At 36.9% G+C, this 23,842-nt stretch overlaps 1 protein-coding gene across 3 annotated transcripts in view; it reads right to left on the reverse strand.

The window, feature by feature from the left end:
- Positions 1 to 23,842, reverse strand: part of KCNT2 (potassium sodium-activated channel subfamily T member 2) — a gene marked incomplete at both ends in the record, with an annotated part of 145,364 nt that overhangs the window by 15,757 nt on the left and 105,765 nt on the right. For 2 of the 3 annotated variants that reach the window (XM_084291435.1, XM_084291434.1), the window contains 5 exons: positions 8,836 to 8,947; positions 15,723 to 15,857; positions 20,776 to 20,948; positions 21,941 to 22,046; positions 23,391 to 23,607. In XM_084291435.1, the coding sequence (XP_084147561.1) occupies positions 8,836 to 8,947; positions 15,723 to 15,857; positions 20,776 to 20,948; positions 21,941 to 22,046; positions 23,391 to 23,607 (743 nt within the window). Of the gene's footprint in view, positions 1 to 8,835; positions 8,948 to 15,722; positions 15,858 to 18,786; positions 18,859 to 20,775; positions 20,949 to 21,940; positions 22,047 to 23,390; positions 23,608 to 23,842 lie in introns of all 3 variants that reach the window. The other variant, XM_084291433.1, reaches the window with a different exon arrangement.

Here is a 23,842-nt window from a genome sequence, read left to right on the forward strand (position 1 = left end):
TGTTAAGATTTATGCTGCTTCTGTGGAACAAGTACTGAGCAGAGGTTTCAACGTAAGCAAAGGAAAGGAGGACTATTATCTTGCACAGAAAGGAAAAAAAAAAAAACATGCCTGGTTTTGGTTTTTCTCCTAATATTTTTTTTTATTTGTTTGTGTGGTTGGAGCAATGCTCTGTATTTTTATTAACTTTCTCTGTGACTCATAATTTTTCTTCACCATGTGAACTGCATGTATGCAAACATGCGCTCACATACCCTGGTCAAGCAGCAAAGGGGTGTTTCTAGTAAGTTGTGTATTTCAGACAGAATTGAGGAAAGCAGCAGCCTCAGAGTACAAAGAGCAATTTTACCTAGCAAAGCATAACATTACACCTACTGGTGTAAGCCACAGAAACAACTTATGTAGTTCTTTTGTAGTTTAGTTTATGTTTTTGAATGTTTTTCTTTTAGTGCAAAGTAGAAGATACTTTTCTTTAATTGCTGTTGTGAATGAAAATCTCTGCGTGAATTACAGAAAACATAAGATTTGTTTTACAACAAATACTTTAAAATTAAAACTACATCCATTCTATAACATTTTATGGCATGAATCAAAAATAATGTATGTTATAGGCTGTGCAAAAAAAAAAAATGTATGTTACTGGCTGTGAAGTGACTATCATCACATCGTGACTGAGGTATTGTGTTTATCTGTCCATCTGTTTAGATAAAATTGTTGCAGATTCTGATTTTGTGCTAAGAAAGATAGGATAAAGTAAAAGATATATTTTGGGGGAATAATTTGTTTGTATACAGAATTTTGAAGATAGATGCATAGGTCCTGTTTGGATTATTTAAAAATGAAAGCTTGGAAGTTTATTTTTCCCATATATATTACATTTCTTATATTGTTTCCTTTCTTCTCTTATTACAAGCTTGCTTTTTCTTTATTCTTGCTTAAATGAGATTTTTAAGAAATACAACTTTTACTCAAGCATGCTGTGTTGAAGTTTTTCTTTATTACCTGCAGACTCATTGGTTTTCCAGATAATACTGCAGATGTAGAACCCCAAAATGTATCAGAATATCCCAGCTGTTTTATTTCATGTGATGCTCAGCAGTTCCTTCCCTGACACTTTTTTGGAATTCACGAGGAAGGGGTTACAACTACTTAAAGTATAGATTGTTTCTAGGAACATAAGTAGAAAAGATCACGGCATGAGTGCATCCAACAGAACTGCACATTCTTAGGTGACATTTTAAGACTGTTATTAATAGATGGAGTTATTTACTTTGTGAAATATGTTCATCTGATTCGTGTCAGTATGGAACAAGGCTAGGACTGCATGCTGTGATGAATGTGACCTTCTGTCCTACAGACCCTTGTATAACCACAAGTCTAGGAAAAACAGAGTGGTTAATGTATATAGTTCTTGTATCTTGCAAAGGAATGTTTTAGCAGTTCGTATCAATGGAGAGCTTGAAGGGAAATGTATTTGTAGGCTTTTCCTTGAAGTCTCTGATATCTGGGGGAGTTCAGAATAACTGCAAACTATTATGACTATTGCAAGTCTCTGATATCTGGCCAGGAGATTAAGGAGACGGGGAGAGCTGAAGAACGACTAAAAGACAAAGCTTGCAGGGGACGCTGCACCAGTCTCTGACATACAGCCAAGTTGGACAATGGAGAAGGACAAGAGGGAGGAAGACTATGAGCCTTCAGCACAAGAGACCCCCAGAGGGACCACCGGAGACTGATACGCATGCTCCAGTAGGAGGGTTTGGATTCCGGAAACTATAATAACCCTGTTTTTTTCAGAAGTAGTAATGAATATGTATCAGCCTAGGAGCATAAAAATCAGCTGCTTGATGTAACTGGCGTGCGTCTTGGTGGAGCAGAGACCCGGCACACACAGCACTGTTTGCTTACCTCTATTCCTTTAATAAATGGTAAACTTTGATTATAGTCATATTTTGAAGACTAAGCCATTTATTACAACTTCATTCTCAGTGTTCTCCTTATGGTTGTGGCTTTGCTCATGTGAAGTTCAGAATTACACTTGTTATTGCTTTGAAAACAGTAATACCTTTCTGGTTTTGGGAAGTTCCTAGCATTTGCCATGCCTTCTTCATGAAGGCTATTTAATTTTCAATTAATTATTTCCTTTGGGGTTTGCTTGTTGTCAGAATACTAGACTATATTTGCTCAGGTCAAGTTCATAATGTTTTAATTTTATTTCCTTCTTTCCTCTCTTATTATCATGATTTTATTTTATTTATTTTTTTTTACTATTAATAAATAAACACATAGTCCTTCATAGCAGTCAATGCTGTTATGTTCTTTCTAGTCAGGATGCAGTTCACACAAGGATATTCTAAGCTGTGCTAATGTAAACATGAATGAGCTTGTCACAGTGGTTTCATGGCACCAGGGCTGTGCTGCACCTCCTAGTTAGGGGATGGGAAATGTCTTTCAGCTCCAGGCCAGAGTGTGAGGTATGGGTATGTGATGTAAGGAGTTGCATGTGAAATCTTGACCTTATACATGTAGCTTCTAGTGAAGAAATCAAGGCTCTGATATTTTGGTTTTAGTCTCAAATGTAACTTGTAAAATACCAACTACAAAGTAACCTGAAGCTTTGTTTTGAATATCTTTCAGTGATTGAAAGAGATGTAGGGCCCATCTTCATTTAATATATTCTACACCAATTTAGACAGTAACGTGAAACTGCTATCTAACTGGTATGTACGAACAATGCAAATTTGCTGTATGGAATGTATAAGGATATAATGTGAAACACAGTTTTGGAGTTATCCAAGAACATATAAACGTGATGATGTTTAGTGGCTTATTACAGAGAAAAAGTAAGTGCACGGCTAGTTTTGGTAAATGCTGGTTGTTGCCCATGTGAGATATGACTTAAATCTGGGTATGGAAGCCTCTTTACGGTCTCTTTCTTGACATAAGGGATTTTGGATCAATATCGCTTCACCTTTGGAATAGATTACAATATTTTGGACTATGTTCTTAATGGCTTCTGTCCTACTGTTTTGGCAAGAACAGATTCATTTTTGTTGAAGATATGAAAAAGCTTTCTATAGATCTGTCAGTTCAACAACAAAATGTGCATGCAAATTATGTATATGGTATCAGTCAGAGTTATAGCTGATCTAAATCATTAGAGATCCACTTCAACTGATAGATTTATACCATTTAAGAGGCACCAATCAATATTTTTATTACTCACATTTAATTCCTGTTTGCTATTGTTTAATATTACTTCAAATCTGTTTTAAAACCTGATCAGTATTAATAACAAATGGAGACCGTTTGCCATAGTGGAGGACTTGTTAGTGTTAGGTCAGAGGTTGGACTAGGTGGTCTTGGAGGTCTCTTCCAACCTAGATGATTCTGTGATTCTATCCTTAACTGAAGTTGAAAAAAGCAACATACTTTTATGTGTCATAGCAAATATGCTAGGATGTTTAAGGCAGATTTCTGCTTACCTAATATATATATATATACTTATCTCTTTGAAGGTATGAAATCAGAGTGTTGGTGTGATGAAAAGATATATGCACATATTTTAAAATGATCACTTCAGAGATTTTATCCTTCTGTCGACACCTGCAATATTTACTTACAAAATAGCAAAAAAAAAAAAAAAAAAAAAATCATAAAAAAATAAAGTCTGAATTTTATCCAAGGTGTTCTAAACATTTTTCAAGAAAGCAGGAACATTTACTTCATTTTTTTCTTATCGAAGACAAATGGAGAACTAAGTTCTAAGTTTAAACTGTGAGTACTATGTTTTCCTTTTCTCTGCTGTATAAAAGGACCACTACTTTCTCTTATGTCAGTGCTGAGATTGGTGTCCAGATCTATTTATTTTTAAAATGAGGAAAGTTGCAGCTGTAACAGCAGATGGACTTCACATCTACACAAGATGTGTATCTTTCTTCCATAGCCCATTAGGTTGAAAAGTAAATCTTGCATGCTTGTTTGAGTGCTATCTGAAGACAACTAGTCTGACTTTTGAAGTCTTTCTGAAAATGGGATGCTTAATGCAGAAATAATAATCGACTGTACATTTGACTGCATTAGATAATTTTTACTCAAGTTCTTAATTGCCTTTGATTTTGCATGAGGGAGTTCTGGAACACTTAATGAACTCCAGCACCACCTGTGAAGTGTTCCCTGCAAACATTAAGATGGAATGAATGGGAAATATCAACAGCAGACAACTTCAATCGCAATAAAGAAAATGTTCTTTTAAGGTAAATTATCTACTGCTATTTCAGCATAGAATGGTTTGGATAGGAAATAAGTTAACTGTTCAGCTTCCAACCTATGCCCACAACTTTGCATTTGTGCAATAAATAAAATTACAGAAGTTATAATATTTCTAATTATTTTCAGTATCTGTGCTGGGTAAAAAAGGGAGCTTGTATAAGGCAAGAGAGAGAAATGAGATTAAAATCTTGGTTTCATTGCATTGGAATTGATAGGTTAACCATCCATTGAATAGTCCAGAAGCAACTGTAGATACTATATACTGAGGGGAAAAAAAAAAAAAAGTTATTCCTATTCTTTCTTCCCCGTGTCATTAAGTTGTATGGATTAAGGGAGTATTTTAAAAAATAATTTTGCAGTAGGTGAAACACTGTATTGAAGGTCTTTCAGCTGTTGACAGTGGATACTCTAAATTGCCAGTGCATGATTCCAGACAGTTACAGAATCACAGAATTGAAGGGGTTGGAAGGGACCTCAGGAGATTATCGGGTCCAACCCCCCTGCCAAAGCAGCTTCCTTAGAGCAGGCTGCCCAAGTAGGCATCCGATGGGCCTTAAATATCTCCAGAGAAGGAGACTCTATAACCTCCCTGGGCAGCCTGTTCCTGTGGAGGAATGGTTAAGTGAAATAGGACACGTGGATGTTGGGCAGTTAGGAGGCAATGGGCTAGTGAAGTACTGTACTCAACTCACATGAGTCTGGCACGTACACAGCTGGCTGAGAGCCAATCAGGCTCAAGGACACGATGCCCTTGAGCGATGGGGACAGTCCCTAAGGCGGGACGGTGGCTAAAAGAAGGAGGAACTACCTGAAAAGAGCGGGAAATGTTAGCCAATCCTGAGCTTAGTTTTTGCAATATGTATGAGTTGATTATGTTCAAACTAGATAAAAGGCGACTGAGCTATCCATTAAAGTTGAAGTTCATTGTTCACTCATATTGAGCGTCTGTGTCTTCCTTCCATCGACAACAAATTGGCGCCCGAACAGGGACCAGTCTGAACGGGATTTGGACACTGCTGGCAGTGATCCTGCGCCACGTGTTCGACGGAATAAGGGAGGAACTGGTCCTGCAACGCAGCCCAGGAGGTGGAAGGGACAAGAATCCCCGCACCCGCGTCGGGAAGGTGAAAGGGACGTGGAGTCCCCGCACCCGGGAGAGGATCCCGACGGTCACGCGTCGCCAAGGTCTGAAAGGTGAAAGGGACAGGAGTCCCCGCACCCGCAGCTCAGAAGGTGGAAGGGAGTCCCCGCACTCGGGATGAGCCTATAAAGGGTCCTGCCGGAAAAGCGCCGCCGAGGTCTTTGGAAAGGCTGTAACTGTATATATAAAGGTATGAAAAACAAGCGGCGTATAATTTGCTCAGATGCTTTTTAGAAAAGCGGAGTATTTTAGATATAGATTGTAGAAAAAGATTTGCCAGGGTTATTAGCATATGCAGTAGCGCAGGGTTGTTTTACAAATCCTGATACAGTTTTTTGAACAAACAGAGTGGCGTAAATTTGGAGATAAATTGTTTGGTGATGTTATTAATGATATTAAGTCTGCTAAAAAATTTATTGAAGCCTTGGAGAACAGTCACTAGCGCTTTAGCTACACATCAGGCTGAGCAGAGAGTCGCTGTTGCCGCTACAGAGCGACTGGGATTGCCGGGAAGTGCTGGAGCTGGGCATTGCCCACTGCCGCCTTCAGAGAGAATGATAACGCTGCCTTGGGGCTACGGGGCAATGGGAGCCTCCCCACCCCCCTCAGTCACCGCCACGAGCAGCGCTGCACTTGGAGTTCACCGTGTGGCGAGTCGGCACAGAGCAGAGGGACGGACATCAGGACCCTGCAGCCTGTCTGACGTAACCATGGAAGCAGCGGCGGCTGTGCTGCTTCTCTCTGGCATGTTTTTGATCTGTGGAGACCGTGCATGGCAAGGAGTACCAGCCAATGCTTTTGGAGGACCGTGTTACCTAGGGCGACTCACACTTTTCACTCCAGATTTACACTCGTGGCAGAACTCGACAAGGAGCAGAAGAATTAAACGAGAACTAAAAACTTTGGGTTCTGACTGTAATGATGATGTAGAATTGTGGGGTCCAGCAGAAAGATTCTTTGCTTCTTTGGTGCCTGGTGTGGGAACTGCACACGCTTTGACTAACATTAATAAGCTTGCTTGTTGGGCTGTTAAACAATCAAATGTAACAACACAAGTTCTTTCTGAAATGTCACAATATATGGAGAGTCTAAGACATGCTGTATTGCAAAATAGGGCCGCTATTGATTTCTTACTGCTGGCTCAGGGACATGGGTGTGAAGATGTAGAAGGAATGTGTTGCTTTTATCTTTCCGACCATGGTTAGTCAATTCACGACCAGTTGAAATGGTTAAGGGATCATATGCAAAAAATTGTAGTACAAGATAGTTGGTTTGAAGGTTGGCTTAAATCTGTTTTTGGGAACATGGGTGGATGGGTTTTGTTAGTTAAAGAGGGACTTCGCTTTCTACTTATAATTATATTGATTATAGTTGCTGCACGTATAATCTTTAACTGCCTAACTAAGAAACTAGAGCAACTCACAGAGAAGGTATTTGTAGCGCAAAATAAAAACGGGGGAATTGTGGAGGAATGGTTAAGTGAAATAGGACACGTGGATGTTGGGCAGTTAGGAGGCAATGGGCTAGTGAAGTACCGTACTCAACTCACATGAGTCTGGCACGTACACAGCTGGCTGAGAGCCAATCAGGCTCAAGGACACGATGCCCTTGAGCGATGGGGACAGTCCCTAAGGCGGGACGGTGGCTAAAAGAAGGAGGAACTACCTGAAAAGAGCGGGAAATGTTAGCCAATCCTGAGCTTAGTTTTTGCAATATGTATGAGTTGATTATGTTCAAACTAGATAAAAGGCGACTGAGCTATCCATTAAAGTTGAAGTTCATTGTTCACTCATATTGAGCGTCTGTGTCTTCCTTCCGTCGACAACATGTTCCAGTGCTCTGTCACCCTTACTGTGAAGAAGTTCTTTCATATGTCGATGCGGAACTTCATGTGCTCTATCTCGTGACAATTACTCCTTGTCCTGTCCCTGCAAACCACTGAAAAGAGGTTGGCCAAATCCCTCTGTCTCCCACACCTCAAGTATTTATACACATTGATGAGATCCCCTCTCAGTCTGCTTTTCTCCAGGCTGAACAGACCCAGGTCTCTCAGCCTTTCTTCATAAGGAAGATGCTCCAGGCCCTGTATTATCTTTGTGGCCCTCCGCTGGACTCTTTCCAGGAGATCCCTGTCTTTCTTGTACCGGGGAGTCCAGAACTGGACACAGTACTCCAGGTGAGGCCTGACCAGGGCAGAGTAGAGGGCGAGGATCACCTCCCTTGACCTGATGACTATGCTCCTTTTAATGCACGCCAGGATCCCATTGGCCCTCTTGGCCATGAGGGCACACTGCCGGCTCATGGTCAACCTGTCGTCCACCAGGACCCCCAGGTCCTTCTCCTCAGAGCTCTTCTCCAGCAGGCCGTCCCCCAGTCTGTACTGACACTTCGGGTTGTTCCTTCCCAGGTGCAGGACTCTACACTTGCTCTTATTAAACCTCATTTGGTTTCCTCCTACCCATCTCTCCAGCCTGTACAGGTCTTGCTGAATGGCAGAACAGCCTTCTGGTGTGCTGTTCCAGCTTATTCGTCCTGCAATTACCATAGAGGAAAGGGAGTCGTAAAATGCAGGAGTCACAGGTAAAAATCTTTAGGGATAGTGGGAGTGGCATAATACGAATGAAAAACATGCCTCCTAATGCAAACTGCTTCTCTATCCGTAACAATTTTTGTCTAGCTTCTTCGTTGTTCTCCTTTTAAGTGCAAATCAGAATACCACCTAAATGAGATGAAGCCTTCCTTCTCTTTCAGGCAAAGGCTGACAAATCACAAAACATCACCCAAGTATTTGTGATCAAAATGTAACTTGATAGTCAACTGAGTTAAAGGTTGATTCTTATAAAACTTAGGCCATCGCCTCTAGTCAGGCTGAGTTTACACAATTCCATTCCCATGTAAGAAACTTGGAGCTGGCCTGTGAAGATAAGCTTCTACTAAATGGTTTTTTTACATTAATTTGTGAACACATGTCAACACTATGTCAACATCATGTAGTGAATAGGGAAAATACTTGAAATCTGAAATTTACTCCCAGAATCTAGGACTATATTGTACAGCTAGGAAATGGAAGTCATATGTTCATTTCTGTATAATGAAAATGATTTCAGCATGAATTCAAATTTGCCAAGATAACTAAGATTCATGAGGTGATGAGAACAGGAGGCTATGTGAGAAAACCTAGCAATAATACCTAGATTAATAGCAAATGGGACTAGGGAGAAGGTGACTGAAGAGAGATCTGTATTTGCAGACCGGTATCGTGATACTGTTTGTCTTGCTTTTACGTTGCTGCTACAACCATAAAATAATTTCACTGTTTCCACTTGTTCTTGAATAATTGTTTGAAAGAAAAAATAAGAAAATGTATTCAAACAGTAATATTTACATTGGGGGTGGAGGGGGAGAAGGGCAAATCTCCTTACCTTTTCCAATTTGGATAGAGCAAGAGAATAGCAGTCTTTGGCTCTGAACTGCATGAATCTCATATTGGCTGGGTGAGTTAGTTCTGTGATAATGCTTAGGCTTGAGAACAACCTGTATTTTAAAAGAACGTTACAGTTATAGCTCTAATTACAACAAATCACAAGTGTAAGGCTCTATATAATGCTATGATTTGTGTTTATGTCCATGTTTTTATTAAGTGCATGAAAACTGCACCTTTTTTGGTACAATGAAAAGCTGTTATAATAGCAGAGGGAACTTCTACAAATACTCTCTGTAGAATTCACAAAGAAGCAAATGTACATTTGAAGGTCAAGCTTACACTCTATTTAAATGCTAGAAAGGAACTACTTAATTACCAGAGCTTTTATTTAATTATTTTTAAAATTACAGAAATCTGTAGGAAATAAAAAATGCAGAACTATTTAGCCTTTTCTTGGTATCCAGTTGTATGTAAACTATACCATTTGATTACAGCTAGCTTATGTACTATTTCCTTTTTATTTATAGTTCTGTTTATATGGTCTGTGTCTACAGACTGAGTAATCTGGACTAGAATTAGCACTTCTTGGGACTGTAGGAACTTAAAATTGCTGAGCAAATGTATGTTTTTGTATATCTGTGTTCTCACAAATATTTTGCATGTGTAAATATTTCAAAGTTAACACTATTTCAGACTTTCAATAACAAAAAACAGTGAAGGAAATTTAACTCTGACCTGGCTGAATAAGAGATTTTCATGAAGCTGACTCTGAAGACCCAAACCTCAGCTATCTCACAAGGAAAAAGATTTGTAGGTTATCCTATGCAAAGGCTACGCTATTTGGACTAGAACTCATTATTTATTTCCTCTGTAAATTAATCTCTTAAGAAAATGAGACATGTATTTGTAATCTCTTCTGATCCTGAAAGTATTTATTTACATATGATAGTAGAAAATTGTAGTATTAATGACTAAAACATCCTGGCCTCTGTTTTGTTCAGATAAAAATAATCTGTTACATTTTATTGCTTTACGATCACTTAAGCTTCCTTCTTTGTTATCAGATCATTCCAGAATGATTGGCATGTTTTTATTTCCCCTCACTATACAAAGAAACCTCGAAAATACTCTTTATCCTGGGATAAAATGATTACAGGTCACTAAGAAACTCAGGTGCTATCATGGGGAATAAAGCCATTGTTTGCTACTCGCCATGGGTTGGAGTATTGTGGATGTTACTTTTGGAATCAGCAAATTCTAAGTGGCAACTACTGCCTGACTTTCTCTAGTTCTCAGTGCTAGTGATTCACTATTGTAAAGTATGTTCTCCCAAATGAGTCAATCATGAAGGAGTGTTTTTTATTTAAAAAAAAAAAAAAATGTCACTGATAGGTGAATACAAACAGATGGTCTACAGATAGCAAACAGCAAAGATTTGCAAGCATTATTGAGAATATTGTAGCATCTAAGACTGTGTCCAGATGGATTTTGAGTATCTTTGAAGAGGAAGAGTCCACAACCCCTCTGCTGAACCTGTTGCAGTGCTCAGTCATCCTCCCAGTAAAAATGTACGCATCGAGACATCCCCGAGCTTTTTCTTCTTCACGCTAAACAGTCCCAGCTCTCCAGCCTTTCCTCATAGGAGAGATGTTTCAGTCCCTTGAACATCTTTGTGCTTTGCTGGACTCTCCAGTGTATCTATGTCTCTCTTGTACTGCGGAGTCCAGAACTGGACACAGTATTCCAGGTGTGACTTTGAATTTAAAACTGTCGTTTGTAGAAAAATTGAAGGATAATTCATGTTACAAGGAAGCCTCTAGCCTAACACCTCCTTCAAAGCATGGGTAGCTATGAGTTCGGACCCGGTTGCTCAGGGCTTTTTCCAGTCAGGTCTTGAAAACCTCCAAGGACAGAGGCTGCGCAGCTTCCCTGTGTGTTTAGTTCTATAGTTTGCCTGTCCTCAAGAGGGAAAAGGTTTCCAGTACATCCAGTTTGAGCCTCTCTTGTCTCAGCTTACATTCTTCCTTTTTTTTCAAGTTCTAAGATGACTGTTAAGTCCTCCATTTGTCTCCCTGTTCACGAGGCTGAGTTAATCCTGCTCTCTCAGCTTCTCACAGGGCATCTGCTTCTGCCTGTGACCACCTTAGTGATCTCCTGTTGAACTTCCTCCAGTTTATCCATGTCTTTGCTGTATCAAGGCTTGAAAATTGGATACAGTGTCTAGGTTCAGTTTGACGTGTGCTGGGTAGAGGGGGATTATTGCTTCTCTCCATCTACTGGCCATGCTCCTATTAACACAGCCCAAGATGCTATCGGCTTACAGTTGTGTTGGCCTTTGCTGCCAGAGCATGCTGTCAGCCCATGCTCAGCTTGCTGTCTGCCAAGCCCCTCAGATTCTTCCTAGCAGAGCTGCTCCCTAACCTGCAATGCTTCACAAGGCTATTCCTTCCTGTGCTTAGTATCTTGTGTTTGTTCTCTCTGAATTTCCTGTCTGCACATTACTTCAGCCTGTCTAGGAGTAGTGGTTAGTGATACTGAGATGCAAGCTTTCTTCTCCCAGGACCTCTAGATTTTGTACAAAATGTGATTTAAAATCTGTCTGCCTTCATACACTGGCAGTATCTTCATACATCTACACAATCACTTCCATGATGAAAAGGATTTTTTGAGCAATTGTCTGTTTAAAAAAAAAAAATAAAAGCTGCTCTGTTCTAGTTCCTCTTCCAGGGAAGTATTTGTCAAACTCGGAGAAATCTGTGGTTGAGTTCCCTTGCAAAGATGTGAGATATGACCTTTGCTTTCTTGAACAGACCTTGATGCAAAGCTTTAACTCTGCCATCTTATACCAATAAGAAACGGTGCTCATCAACCGTTTTTGTGTGGTTTTCTTGGAACCCAAACTTAGTAAGTTAGTGTCAAATCAATTCCATGTCTTTAGTCTTTACCTTCAGTCTTGTGTGAGGAGCTTCACTGAAATATTAATTCAAGTAGAGCCTAAATGTGGGGAAATACATTTCAAAAGCTACCTACCAGTATGCGTGTTAATGTCTTATTCCAATAGTTTTCTAGGTATGTTGAAGCTAAAAAGTAGACTTTTAATGATCATGTGATGATAGAAATGCTAACCATTGTTATTTTAGCACTTACATCCCTGCGAGTAACCAAATATTGAATGATTGTATAAGGATAAGTTAATGGAGCTGGCAAACTGGGTGAGAATCTGAATCACTTAATGATGACCATTTGTGGGCACTGTACCCTAAAAGGCATTGTGTACACTCAGGAATTTCTGTAGCTTCTTAGCTTTTACAGTAAGACTGATACCAACTCTCAGTGGTGCAGTAGTTACACAGTCTGCTATATCCTACTAAAGATAAAGCACTTAAGTAATAGAGTGCATACACAGATTAAATACACAGTAACCATACCCTTGAGATGCATCTGTGATACATCTGCACATGTATCATGTGTTTAAAAAGTAAAAATCCTAAGAATGTCATATTCTATAGGTATGAACTTTTATCTATTAAGGAGCTTAACAAATCTCTCAAAGTTCTGAGGAATAAATTTCCTCTTTAAATCCTGATTTCTTTTGCATGAATTCTGCATCATATAGTGAATAATTACTGAAACTTCTGCTGGTTGAAAAGTTTTGTACTGCTGTGTTTAAAGGACAGGCATTCAGGTTTGACAAATAACAGTATAATATTTCGCACTAAGAGTAGCAGTAAATTGAACACCTGATCTAATGATAAAATCTATACAACTAGCAGAAAATCTGCAATTTACTAGATTTGTTAAAAATTGATTTAGTTCATCACCAAGATGTAAAAACTGACTTTGGTTAGGAAATCTATTTCAAACCTGCTATTGGTAAAATTCATACTTCGAGTGCCCTCTAGCAGAATTAGGGGAAAAGACTTTCCAGGTTGTCAAAGCCAGATTGCCTCTTGTCCCTGGTGTAAGGCACTGCCTGCAAGCTTTCAGCACCAGAACAGGCCAATTCTGTGCCAAGATTCTTCTTCTCTACTCCATTCTGGTTTTATATATATATAATATATATATATATACACACTTATATATATATATACACTTTATATATATGAGTGTATATATATATACTTATATATATATACACACTTATAAGTGTGTATATATATATGTGTGTGTGTGTGTGTAAAAGTAAATGGCTGGACTGGGAGGAGAAAGCCTTGATCAGTCTAATGGAAAACATGGGTTGCTGTTGAAATGGTATTTGAGAATCAGATAAGTGAGAGATGCATTTAGTTTTTTCCTGAGCCAAGATGATAAACTATGTAATGCCATCATAACCTCATTTATAGATGAACCTCATTTGGTGTTGATTGCCAGATCCCAGTTGAACTTTTTAGTTGTTAGATGTACTGCTATAGATTATATAGATACTGCTATACTTCTTGTAGTATTTGAAACATAGGCATCAGAATGCTAGCTTATAAGAACTTAAACAGGACTTCTAAACACCAACATTTAAATCCATTAATATAAAGTAAATATAAATGCTCTTTCCTTAGGCAGAGAATCTGTGCTAGAAACCTATTTTTCTCAGGTAGACTTGTGGCTATCAATAGGAACTCAATGGTTGGTGGCTAATTTTACAGCAAGAAGTGAAAAGCATCTCTAGGACACAGCCCCAAACTAGTAATTTCTCCTTGTACTTTTATTTTTGTAATTTTTCCTTAGTTCTTTTCTGTCTAAAGGATTAAAAAAGTCCTTTATAATTCTGTATGACTGAGTCACACTTCTTCACTCCTTTTAACTATAATTAAGTCAGATAAGCTAGTGTCACAACTTTAATTGGTATGGAACAATTTCTAGCCTTAAAGGTGCTAATAACCTTGTCAACAATACATCTAGTTCCTAAAGGGAGTTGAGGGGGGAAAACAACCCTTCTGGAAAAGCAAGATTAATTTATGTAAATCAGGGAATAATGTCAGAACACATTTATTAGAAATGGCAACCTAGGCCAAACAGTATTACAGCACACTTGCAACATCTTTTCAGGCCTGTCCACAGTTCTTAATGAGATCGGTTGATTTGAGTCAATCAAATCAATGAGATTCAGCCTTGGCCTCTGTCTTCTAGGTAGTTTATCCTGCAAAACAGGTAAATGCCACTATTTTATGCTTCTTTTTGAAGTTTAGTTATTTCTTCAACTCTGATATTACATAAAGTATAGTGAATGTTTTGCATGTGTTCTAGGAAAAAAAAATAAAAATTTAAAAAATATATAAAATACAATACTTTACAAAGTTTAGAAAGTTTTCAGAAAAGTTATATTAACTCTTATAACATATTTATTTTGATGTTTGCAAAAAGACTTAGAACCATACTAAACTATACTTGGAATTTTACGTTTCATGCATGAGTTAAAGCTGCTATCTAGTTGTAAGCATTGTGCAAGACAACTGAATGATTATACAGCAAGTTCTAGTTGGATATTTATGGTGTTACTGCGATTTCTTTTTTATTTATTTTTAGCATTTGACAAGGTAGAACACAACTGTGGAAAAATCAATTAGTCCTTACTGAATTTTGTTATTCAGTTTATATTTCTGTTTTATATTTTAGGGTAAGAAGTATTTCTGGAAAATTTAGTGATGCATATCAAAGTCTCAGTGAGATACCCTAATGTGATATGGTTAATAGTACACCTGAATGTTGCACAGATCAAGTTCATTTTTAATTTTTAATTTGTGCATGATTATGAAACAAACCTATGCTAAAATCAGATACAAATTCAAAAACTAAGCTCAAAGTTAAAACAGGTCAGAACTAATTTCCTATGCAACATTGATTTTGCTCCTTCTGAGCACATGCAATAATGCTGACAGCATTTAGCTATGTAGTTGCAGGTGTATTAAAATAAATCTGTTAAAATACTTTTGTTTTCATGTGCTTAGTTCTCAGAAACTGACAGTTTCAAGAGACTTCTATGCATCTCTCTCCCATGTTAAATGGACACACAAAAGGGCAGTAGTGTTGAATGACACTGAACCCTCTATATCAAGAAGGTGTTTCATACTTGTCTGTATAGTGCTTATATACACATATGGTTTTGTGAGGGTTTTTTTTGTGTTTTTGTTTGTTTGTTTGTGGGTTTTTTTTTAAGCAACTAAGAACTTTTTCACAGTTTAAAGTGACTGGTATCCTTAGATACTTGTTGAATCAATATATTGAATATGCGGTTTTAATCAGGAGTGGTTCTCAGGATTTTTTATCTCTTCATCGTAAAACTGGTTCCTTAGCCCATTTACTATACTGATCATTTGTCATTAAGCATTCTTTTATGGTTCTTAGTCTTTTGTTGTCATACATAATACTACACAAATGTGCCTACAAAACAGGTTGTTTTTTGTTTTTTTTTTTTTTTCAAAACCATGTACGCAAAATGCAAGCACTTATAACTAACTTCATAGTAATGCATTACTGCTTTAGAAGTTATTGCTTTAGAAGAATCTGGTTTTAGTATTGGCTTTAGCATTACTCTAAAAGACTGCACTGAGGAAAAAAAAACCTTTTTCTCAACTAGTTTTGGTCCTAAGTCTTCAAGAGTAGCTTTCTTTCTTTTTCTGCAAACCTGTAAATTGACTTTAAAAAATGATCAATCATCCTGTTTTGGGATGATCATCTGAGATTTCAAAAGAAAATTTTAGTATGCCAAGAAAAAGTTTATTGCTAAGATTTATTGCTATGTGAACAGATTTGCCCATATAAGACACAATTTAAGTAGAAATTGAAGTAGAAGAAAAGAAAAAAGAATTATTTCTCATCTAAGTATATAACACATTATTAGATATTTCATGATTAATAATGGTGTATAGATAGATTGAAAAAGTCTCTTACCTAAAAAGTGTTTGAACGTTTACAATAGTCTTAGCATCTGCCATGTAGTCTTCCTCAGCACTCATCGTACTTTCTTTGTCCACCACCACCATATTAGCTGCAAAGGTGACCCCACATCTTAATAAGTCATCTAGGCTTTTGTGTAGAGAAAGAGGGAGAAAGAAACAAACAAGTCACTTAAATATGGAACGCTTGAAAGACTAGTGATGGTTGGTATTGGTAAATCACATGCTGAGTTGCTGGTTCCCTGAATCTCCATGTACATACTATAACCTCCAATATAGTCTGTGTTAAATGTATCATCTTAATGAATTGATAGAGTAGAATATGAATAATTATTTTGACTTTGAAGTTATATAGAATGTATTTCAGTAGGTTATGGTCCCTCTTCTTTTGCTAAAATGATAAAACTATTTCAGATTGTTAAAATAAGCCTTTAACACTAATGTGGGAAAACTGTATGTCCTTATGTGCTTCAACAACTCACTTTGTTGTAGTTACTTTTGGCAATAAATGGACCTAAAATGACTTGGGTTGCTCTTCCCCACAACCGTTTGTTTCAAAATGTTAATTAAAAAACAAACAAAAAATAACAGTATGTCTAAGAAACTCCTCTTTTAGGTTTACTTATGTAGTTACAGTGTTCTTATGATGTGTTTAGGAGCAGATGTACTTCAGGAAAACTTTTCACCTTGCTGGAATAGTGAATACATTCCAATATTGTTCAATACCTCCTATGAGCTCAACCAAAGGAAACAATCACAGGCAACTAGTGTCTGTTTCCAAAATGAAGCATGATTCAGTTGTTTTAACAATAACATTTTCCATAGAAACAAAGCACTTTTCTGAAGAGTTTAGGAAGGACTTTTTTGTGATGGCATACATTTGTGTGTGTGTGTGTCTGCTAGAAACGTAGCAATTCTTAAGTTAAAATGAGCAGGGTATTTCATGGTTTCTAGAGGAAATTTGAAAGCTAAATTTTTGCATCCTCATGTTTACTTCCAAAGAGAAAAGCTATTTTGTTATTATATTTGCTTTTCATTTGGCAATTCAGTTGCGTCCAGTGACAGGACGAGAGGAGGCAGTGGGCACAAACTGAAATACAGAAAGTTCCACCTGAATATAAGAGCTCACTTCTTTACTGTGAGGGTGACAGAGCACTGGAACAATTTGCCCAGAGAGGTTGTGGAGTCTCCTTCTCTGGAGATATTCAAAACCCATCTGGATGCCATGCTGTGCAATGTGCTCTAGGTGATTGTGATTGGCAGAGGAGGTGGATTACATGATCTTCAGAGGTCCCTTCCAACCACAACCATTCTGTGATTCTATAATTGATATTATCTATAATATTGTCTTTACCATCCTGATTCATTTTTTTCATTTTCTCATTGATCTTCTAAGGTTCCAAGGTTTCCATATCCTATTATAAATTCACTTTGAAATTTTGGAATAAGGAAAAGGATAGAAATTCTAGGTATTTATTTTACATTTTGTACATATTCTTCAAAAACAAATATATAATATAATTACGGTATAAAAGGTAGTAGGTGGCATCTTTAAATGCTTAGGAAATGTATAGCATAGACATTAAATAAGAAAGGAACTCTGGGTATTTTTAATTGTAGTTCTTAGCTAACGATGATCAGGTTCTAATAATTGCATGTGATTTAAAAACACATTTTGGAAAACACAGAATAAGTATGAACTATATTTTTAAGTCTTGTCATTGACGAAAATAGATGTCAAAAAATAAACTACAGAGTCTGACTAGTTATAGTAGCAAGAGTTTAAAGTGGTTTAAAGTACAACTGTACATGCTAGTATAACTGTAGATTGGAGAACTCTGCATAATCACTTCTTTTAAAGATGGCACACAGCCATTTTAGGAATCCAGCTCTTAAAAAAAATAAAATAAAATGCAATATTTAGGGAAGGGTTTGGTGATTTCCTCTTTGAAATAAATGAAATAAATTCAGTGAATTGTATTAAACTGAATTTCCCACATTAATAAAAACACAAACATTTTTGAGTTATTAATTACTTTGAATACTTTGAGTCAATTTGATTATTCTGCTGGTATGATTTTTTTCTATAGTTATTAGGTAATTTTCTATAGTTTTTAGGTAATTTTCTATAATCATTAGGGAATTAAGAGATTTAAAAAACAAAACAAAACAAAAAAACAATAGTAGCTATTAACAACTCAAGATACCTTTTTGGGTTAGAGAAAAATCTGGAAAGTGAAAAACAGTTCTGTAGATTCACTGAAAATCTCACAATGACTGTGATACTGCCAAAATAAATCTGAAACTGTATCACTATTACAAGTAGTTTTAAAGCTCTTGTTACAACAGGTTGAAACTGAAAAATGTTGAATCTCTAGAATTTTCTCTGAAAAACTGGTTTCTGTTAATTCAGGACAGCAAATTAAGTGATTGATTTCCATCTGGAGAATGAGTATTATGGGCAGTATTATTAGCTGTGTAGTGAAGTAAACCATTTTCTTTGATTTGACACTCTATACAAGGGATATTAGTAAAATGCTAATGAGCAATTGATCCATTCATTTCTGCCTGATTTTTATGTTAAATCCATGTGGCTAAACTTAGAGATGCGAACATGTATTAGCAGAATTTCTGAAGACAGGACTAAGCGATTATTTTATGTAGCAGAAAATGAGGACTGTTGGATACATTTAGAATTATTATTTTTAGTATGTTCTATAGCTATCTTTGCTAAACCCCAGTCTGTAAATGCAAACAAATCTGACAAGTATTGGATGACACTAGAATCAGGGCTATTATCTGTCAATTTCTAGACACATATTAATAAATTGTTGTTTTGTTTTTGAAGATACTAACTTGCATTCCCTCTCATTCTTTTCACTAACTGTATCCTTCAGAAATCAGAAACTTGAAATCCTAAACTGTTGCACACAGACACAAACTATGCATGCAAATAGATCATCTTCAAATACAAGACACATTTAAACATGCATTGACAATACACAGAACATACCACTGAGCACTACAATGTTAAGTTTTCTAACAGTTACTTCACCTACTTGTCGATAGAGCCCACCATGTAGTAAACCATTGGAAACCAACAGATTGCATCCAGAAAATGCATATCTGGCCTAAGCAGCAGATGGGATTACAAAATGAAACACAATATCACAACAACAGCATCTCTTCTAAAATACTTCAATGTGATTCAGCATGTGATTTTTTTACAAAATAAAAAATAAACTTTTTAAAGACATTGGCAGTATTATCTCTTTAAAAAGGAGATAGGTTTGCAGAAAGCTGTGAATTAACAGTTTTCTGTAATTGTAAAGAATGATCAGAATTAACATGCTTATATTAATAAATGCACCTCTTAAATCAGAAATTTTATGGCACAGTACAATTTCAAATATAAAAACGAATGACTGATTCCAAAGACATACTGCCAACTTATACTCCAATGCATGAATTAGCAGTATTTAAAAGTAGAATCATCATTTGGTTTTAGTGCCAATAGTGCCAGTAACTATTCAAGTTGATGAGAAAATCTTAGAGGAAACCTTATTTTTAAAACAGAACATGAAATCTAATATTATTTTATTGTTTCTTTATTCAGAAGTTTTAGTGGCTTTCTTTTTACATACTGAGAAATGAGTGAAATCTTAAAACATGAGATATATGTCAGAATGGTCATACTGTAATAAATTGCTACAATAAACAGAAAATAAGAATATAGCAACAAGGCACGGATATTTTCGTCAAAAGTAGCTGAATTCCTAAGTCCAGTGAAGTAATTTAAAAATTCCAATTGACTTGAATGGCAGCATGAATTCTGCCTAGTGCACGTATGAAAAGCACTTTCGCTTTTCAGCTAGGCCTCTGCAGCCTCACTGAATGATGGGAGGAGTCAAAGAAAATGCTGTGTAGAGAGTGCAACACTAAGGGTATTAGTTTAACAACCACAACTTTAATTTCTGCTTATGAAAAGTGTTTTTAGCTGTAAAATATCACAACAGTGTTAAAGTATAACTCAGGCACTATAGTAAATAGGACACTAGAGGTCACTGTGTGCTCGTATTTTTAATTTAAATTTTATGCCATGACACATATAAACATAAAACATTTGTTTTGCAAACACCAGCATATATAGATACATTAAAGAGCTGTTTGAGGCTAGGTAGGATACTTCACTGAAGATCTGTACGTAAAAAAAATCACTTATAATAAACCAGAACATATATATGCAAACAAGTGTCAGTCTGGAATCAAAATCTGTACATTTCTGTTGCTACCATTTCTTTAAGTCACAGTTTGGTCTAATATTCTGCATCTGGCTAACCTCTATTTGCATGTCTTCCAGATTGTGGTTGTACATACTTAAGCATCACCAAAGTGCTGCAAAAAAAAGTTGTATATTCAGTGTGAACTTGTAAGTGGTCTTGCTAGAGAATTTGTCTAATAATAATTCCAGTTGTCACCATACTGATGTGGTATTTACAACAATATTTCAGGTTTTAATCTTCTTCCACGATTTTATATAATCACAGAGAAAGGGGGGTGGGAGGTGGGTCCTAATGGCTTAAAGAACTGCTTATCTTGTCTAAAATTATTAATATTCTTATCTGGTCCAGATGTTTAAGTGTTTTTTTGAAGTTAGGGTTTGAAGTGCTGTTTCGTAGCTATAAAACTGTTGCACGGATTGATCTTTATATAGCAGTTATGAAGTTATTTAATTTTAGGAACTACTCATTTTATTTGAGGTGTTTTAAGAAATACCACTGAAACATCAGCAGTCAATAATAAGGACATAAAAATTTTGACCTTTTACAGTCAGCAGAAAGTCAATGTTGTACGTGACAATGCATATAGGGTACTATTTTTTGTCACCAACTTTGCAAACTTACACGTGCCATAATGTTTTTGATTTTAAGTTGGTCATGTGAAGAGTGATCATCTATCAAAGTAATGGTAAATGATTTTAAAATGTTATCATAAAAAAAAAAAAAAAGAACAATAAATAGAGAATAATATTTCTAAAGTCTACGTACGGGTTATCCAGGAGTAATACAATGGGATTTAGTTCTTTCTTCGGTCGGTAATAAGCTCTGAGTGGCACAATAAAATTATATAAGCCATTCCCAGCAGTTTCTGCTGCAACTATAATCAATTTATTTTTGAATCCATAGGCTTTGGCATCTTCATAGTAGTTATGCTGGCACCCCTAAAATCAAAATAAGAAAAAAGTTCAGTGGGTATGAATCACAGAATCGTCTCAGAATCACAGATTTATCTAGGTTGGAAGAGACCTCCAAGATCACCTAGTCCAACCTCTGACCTAACACTAACAAGTCCTCCACTAAACCATATCCCTAAGCTCTACATCTAAACGTCTTTTAAAGACCTCCAGGGATGGTGACTCAACCACTTCCCTGGGCAGCCCATTCCAATGCCTAACAACCCTTTCGGTAAATAAATTCTTCCTAACATCCGATCTAAAACTCCCTTGGTGCAACTTTAGCCCATTCCCCCTCATCCTGTCGCCAGGCACATGGGAGAACAGACCAAGCCCCACCTTGCTACAGCCTCCTTAAATGTACCTATAGATTGTGATAAGGTCGTCCCAAGCCTCCTCTTCTCCAGGCTGAACAAGCCCAGCTCCCTCAGCCACTCCTCATAAGACTTGTTCTCCAGACCCCTCACCAGCTTCGTCACCCTTCTCTGGACTCTCTCGAGCATCCAGAGCCATGTCCTTCTTGTAGCGAGGGGCCCAAAACTGAACACAGTACTCGAGGTGCGGCCTCACCAGAGCCGAGTACAGGGGGACGATCACCTCCCTAGCCCTGCTGGCCATACTGCTTCTTATACAAGCCAGGATGCTGTTGGCCACCTGAGCACACTGCTGGCTCATATTCAGCCAACTATCAACCAATACTCCCAGGCCCTTCTCTGCCAGGCAGTTTTCCAACCCCTCATCTCCCAGCCTGAATAAAGACTTAGCTGTGACATTGAAGGGTTTTATGACTAGAAATAGAAAATTGTATCAGCTGACCTGATACAGACCTGAGTAGACATAAACAAATACTTGGTGATGAAAAGGGTGAGAAAACTTAGTAGGTACTAAATAAAGCTTATCTCTAAGCTAAAACCAGAATTTAACTGACGCAAAAGACAAATGCAAATGCAGTTTCATGCAGTAACAGAAACTCCTTTTACCTTATCTAATCTTAGACAACAGAAGGGTACTTTTTCATGCAGAAGGTGACAAAATGTGGGAGAGCTTCCAATATAAGGAGAGTAAGGAGGATAGCCTTTGGCATACCTAGGGGAGTAGAAAAAAACATTTTTCAATATAGCCAATTACTGAAACACACAATTGACTTTGCAACTGTTCTATGCAATTTTTTACCTATGTCTAAGTTTTGTAGCTATTTGTAGTTTAATAGACTGAAGTGTATAAAGCTAATAAAGAATGTATTTTGTATCTTTGACCAATTCTATAAAATTTAATGAAAGCTGTCACATTTTTGTGGAATGAAGGAAATCTGATTGGTATTTTTTTGTGTATAGGCATCTTTAGAATTGGGCTGATGTATTGTAGTTCATTGCTCTAGTGTTTTCAATACACATACAAAAAATTTCTAACAAAGGAAAATAAAGATATAAAAAAGCCTAGAAGTCATAGTGGGACTTCTTCCTTCTCCATTTGTCTTTCAAAAACTCAATAAGACTGAGAGAGGCCATTACCTTCTTTTACCTGAGATGAGCTTTCTAATTGGCTTTCATTTTTAATAATCTGGGTGGTAGCAAGGAAGACTGTCACTTGCAACAGAAGTTAGAAAGTTTTTCAGTTGTACATACATGATATGTACAATATCCGCAGCCATCAGGGGACACTGAGAAAATAGGAAGCCTTTTATGCTCTGTTATTTCAGTTTGAAGACTGAAGATGACTTCTTATATTATTTTTTTCATTGGATTTTTGTGATCTTCCATGGGACCTCTCATACTTCCCGCTGTTGGAGATAGGAAACTGTGCTAGGTGAGCCATAGGCTTAATTGTGTATTTCAGTTTTAATATCCCTGTCAGTATTCCAATAAACATAATTGCTTATCTGTACAGCAGTTAAAGGATTTGTTTTTGAGCATTTATGTGAGCAATGCATCATTACTTTCAGTAACATACATATAATTTAGATTAGTTTGCCTCATATTGCTTTTTTGCTCCTACGTTTTGAAGTCAGATGCTTATGCCTATTGTTCTACGTTAACAAGCTTGTTAAATGACCTGATCGTCAGGACAGAAGTACTTATCCATTTACAACTTAGTTAAGTAGTCCTTATAACTATGGAGTGTACAAAAATGCTCAGGAATGTTACTTTGTCTATGCTATAAAATAAATTGCTCTACACATCTAAATCTTTAATAGAGTGTAGAAAATCTCCAGTAAATGGAGGAGTTGATCTGTTTTTATTTCAAAATGGGCATAACAGTCTTCTGCTAACAGACAATGGCATTTCTTAAAAAGGAAATGTTTCCATAACTGGCCTTTGTCTCTTGCTTGCTAAAACTTGGATTGATCTGCGTGTCCAAAAATTATCCATGCTTGTTTTTACATGCTATTAGTATTTCAAATACTGTTTAGTTTATATTGAATATACGTACTCTAAGCCTGCAGAGACTTCATCATCCGATGGGGTAGTTTCATCTTCTGACTGGTCACTTAGCAGGTCACATGTCTGAAGTGAGGATGAGTCTGCAACCTCCAAAACAGGTGCTATGCTGGGCCGTCTGCCCTCTTTACCTCCCTCAGAAGGAAGAGCTAGTGTAGGTCCGCTGGATGTTCGACATCCTGTGTCTTGTAAATCGATAGCCACTGTCCCTGAAGTAGTGTTGAAATTGTTTTCTCAATGTGGTTGTCAAAACATTTAAATAAGATTCCCATATTTCATGGGGATTATCTGACCCACACACCCAAAGATTGAAAGGAATACTGTATTGATTATTTGTGTTTATTGCATTAAAATATAACAAATATTTAAACTATACTTGAAGAAGCCCTTTCCTGAAAAACTGCATTTTCTCTAACCAAGAGTATATATACTATTTGTAATTAA

Source organism: Netta rufina, assembly GCF_964035555.1.
Source record: "Netta rufina genome assembly, chromosome: 8".
In the NCBI taxonomy this organism is placed as follows: Eukaryota; Metazoa; Chordata; class Aves; order Anseriformes; family Anatidae; genus Netta; species Netta rufina.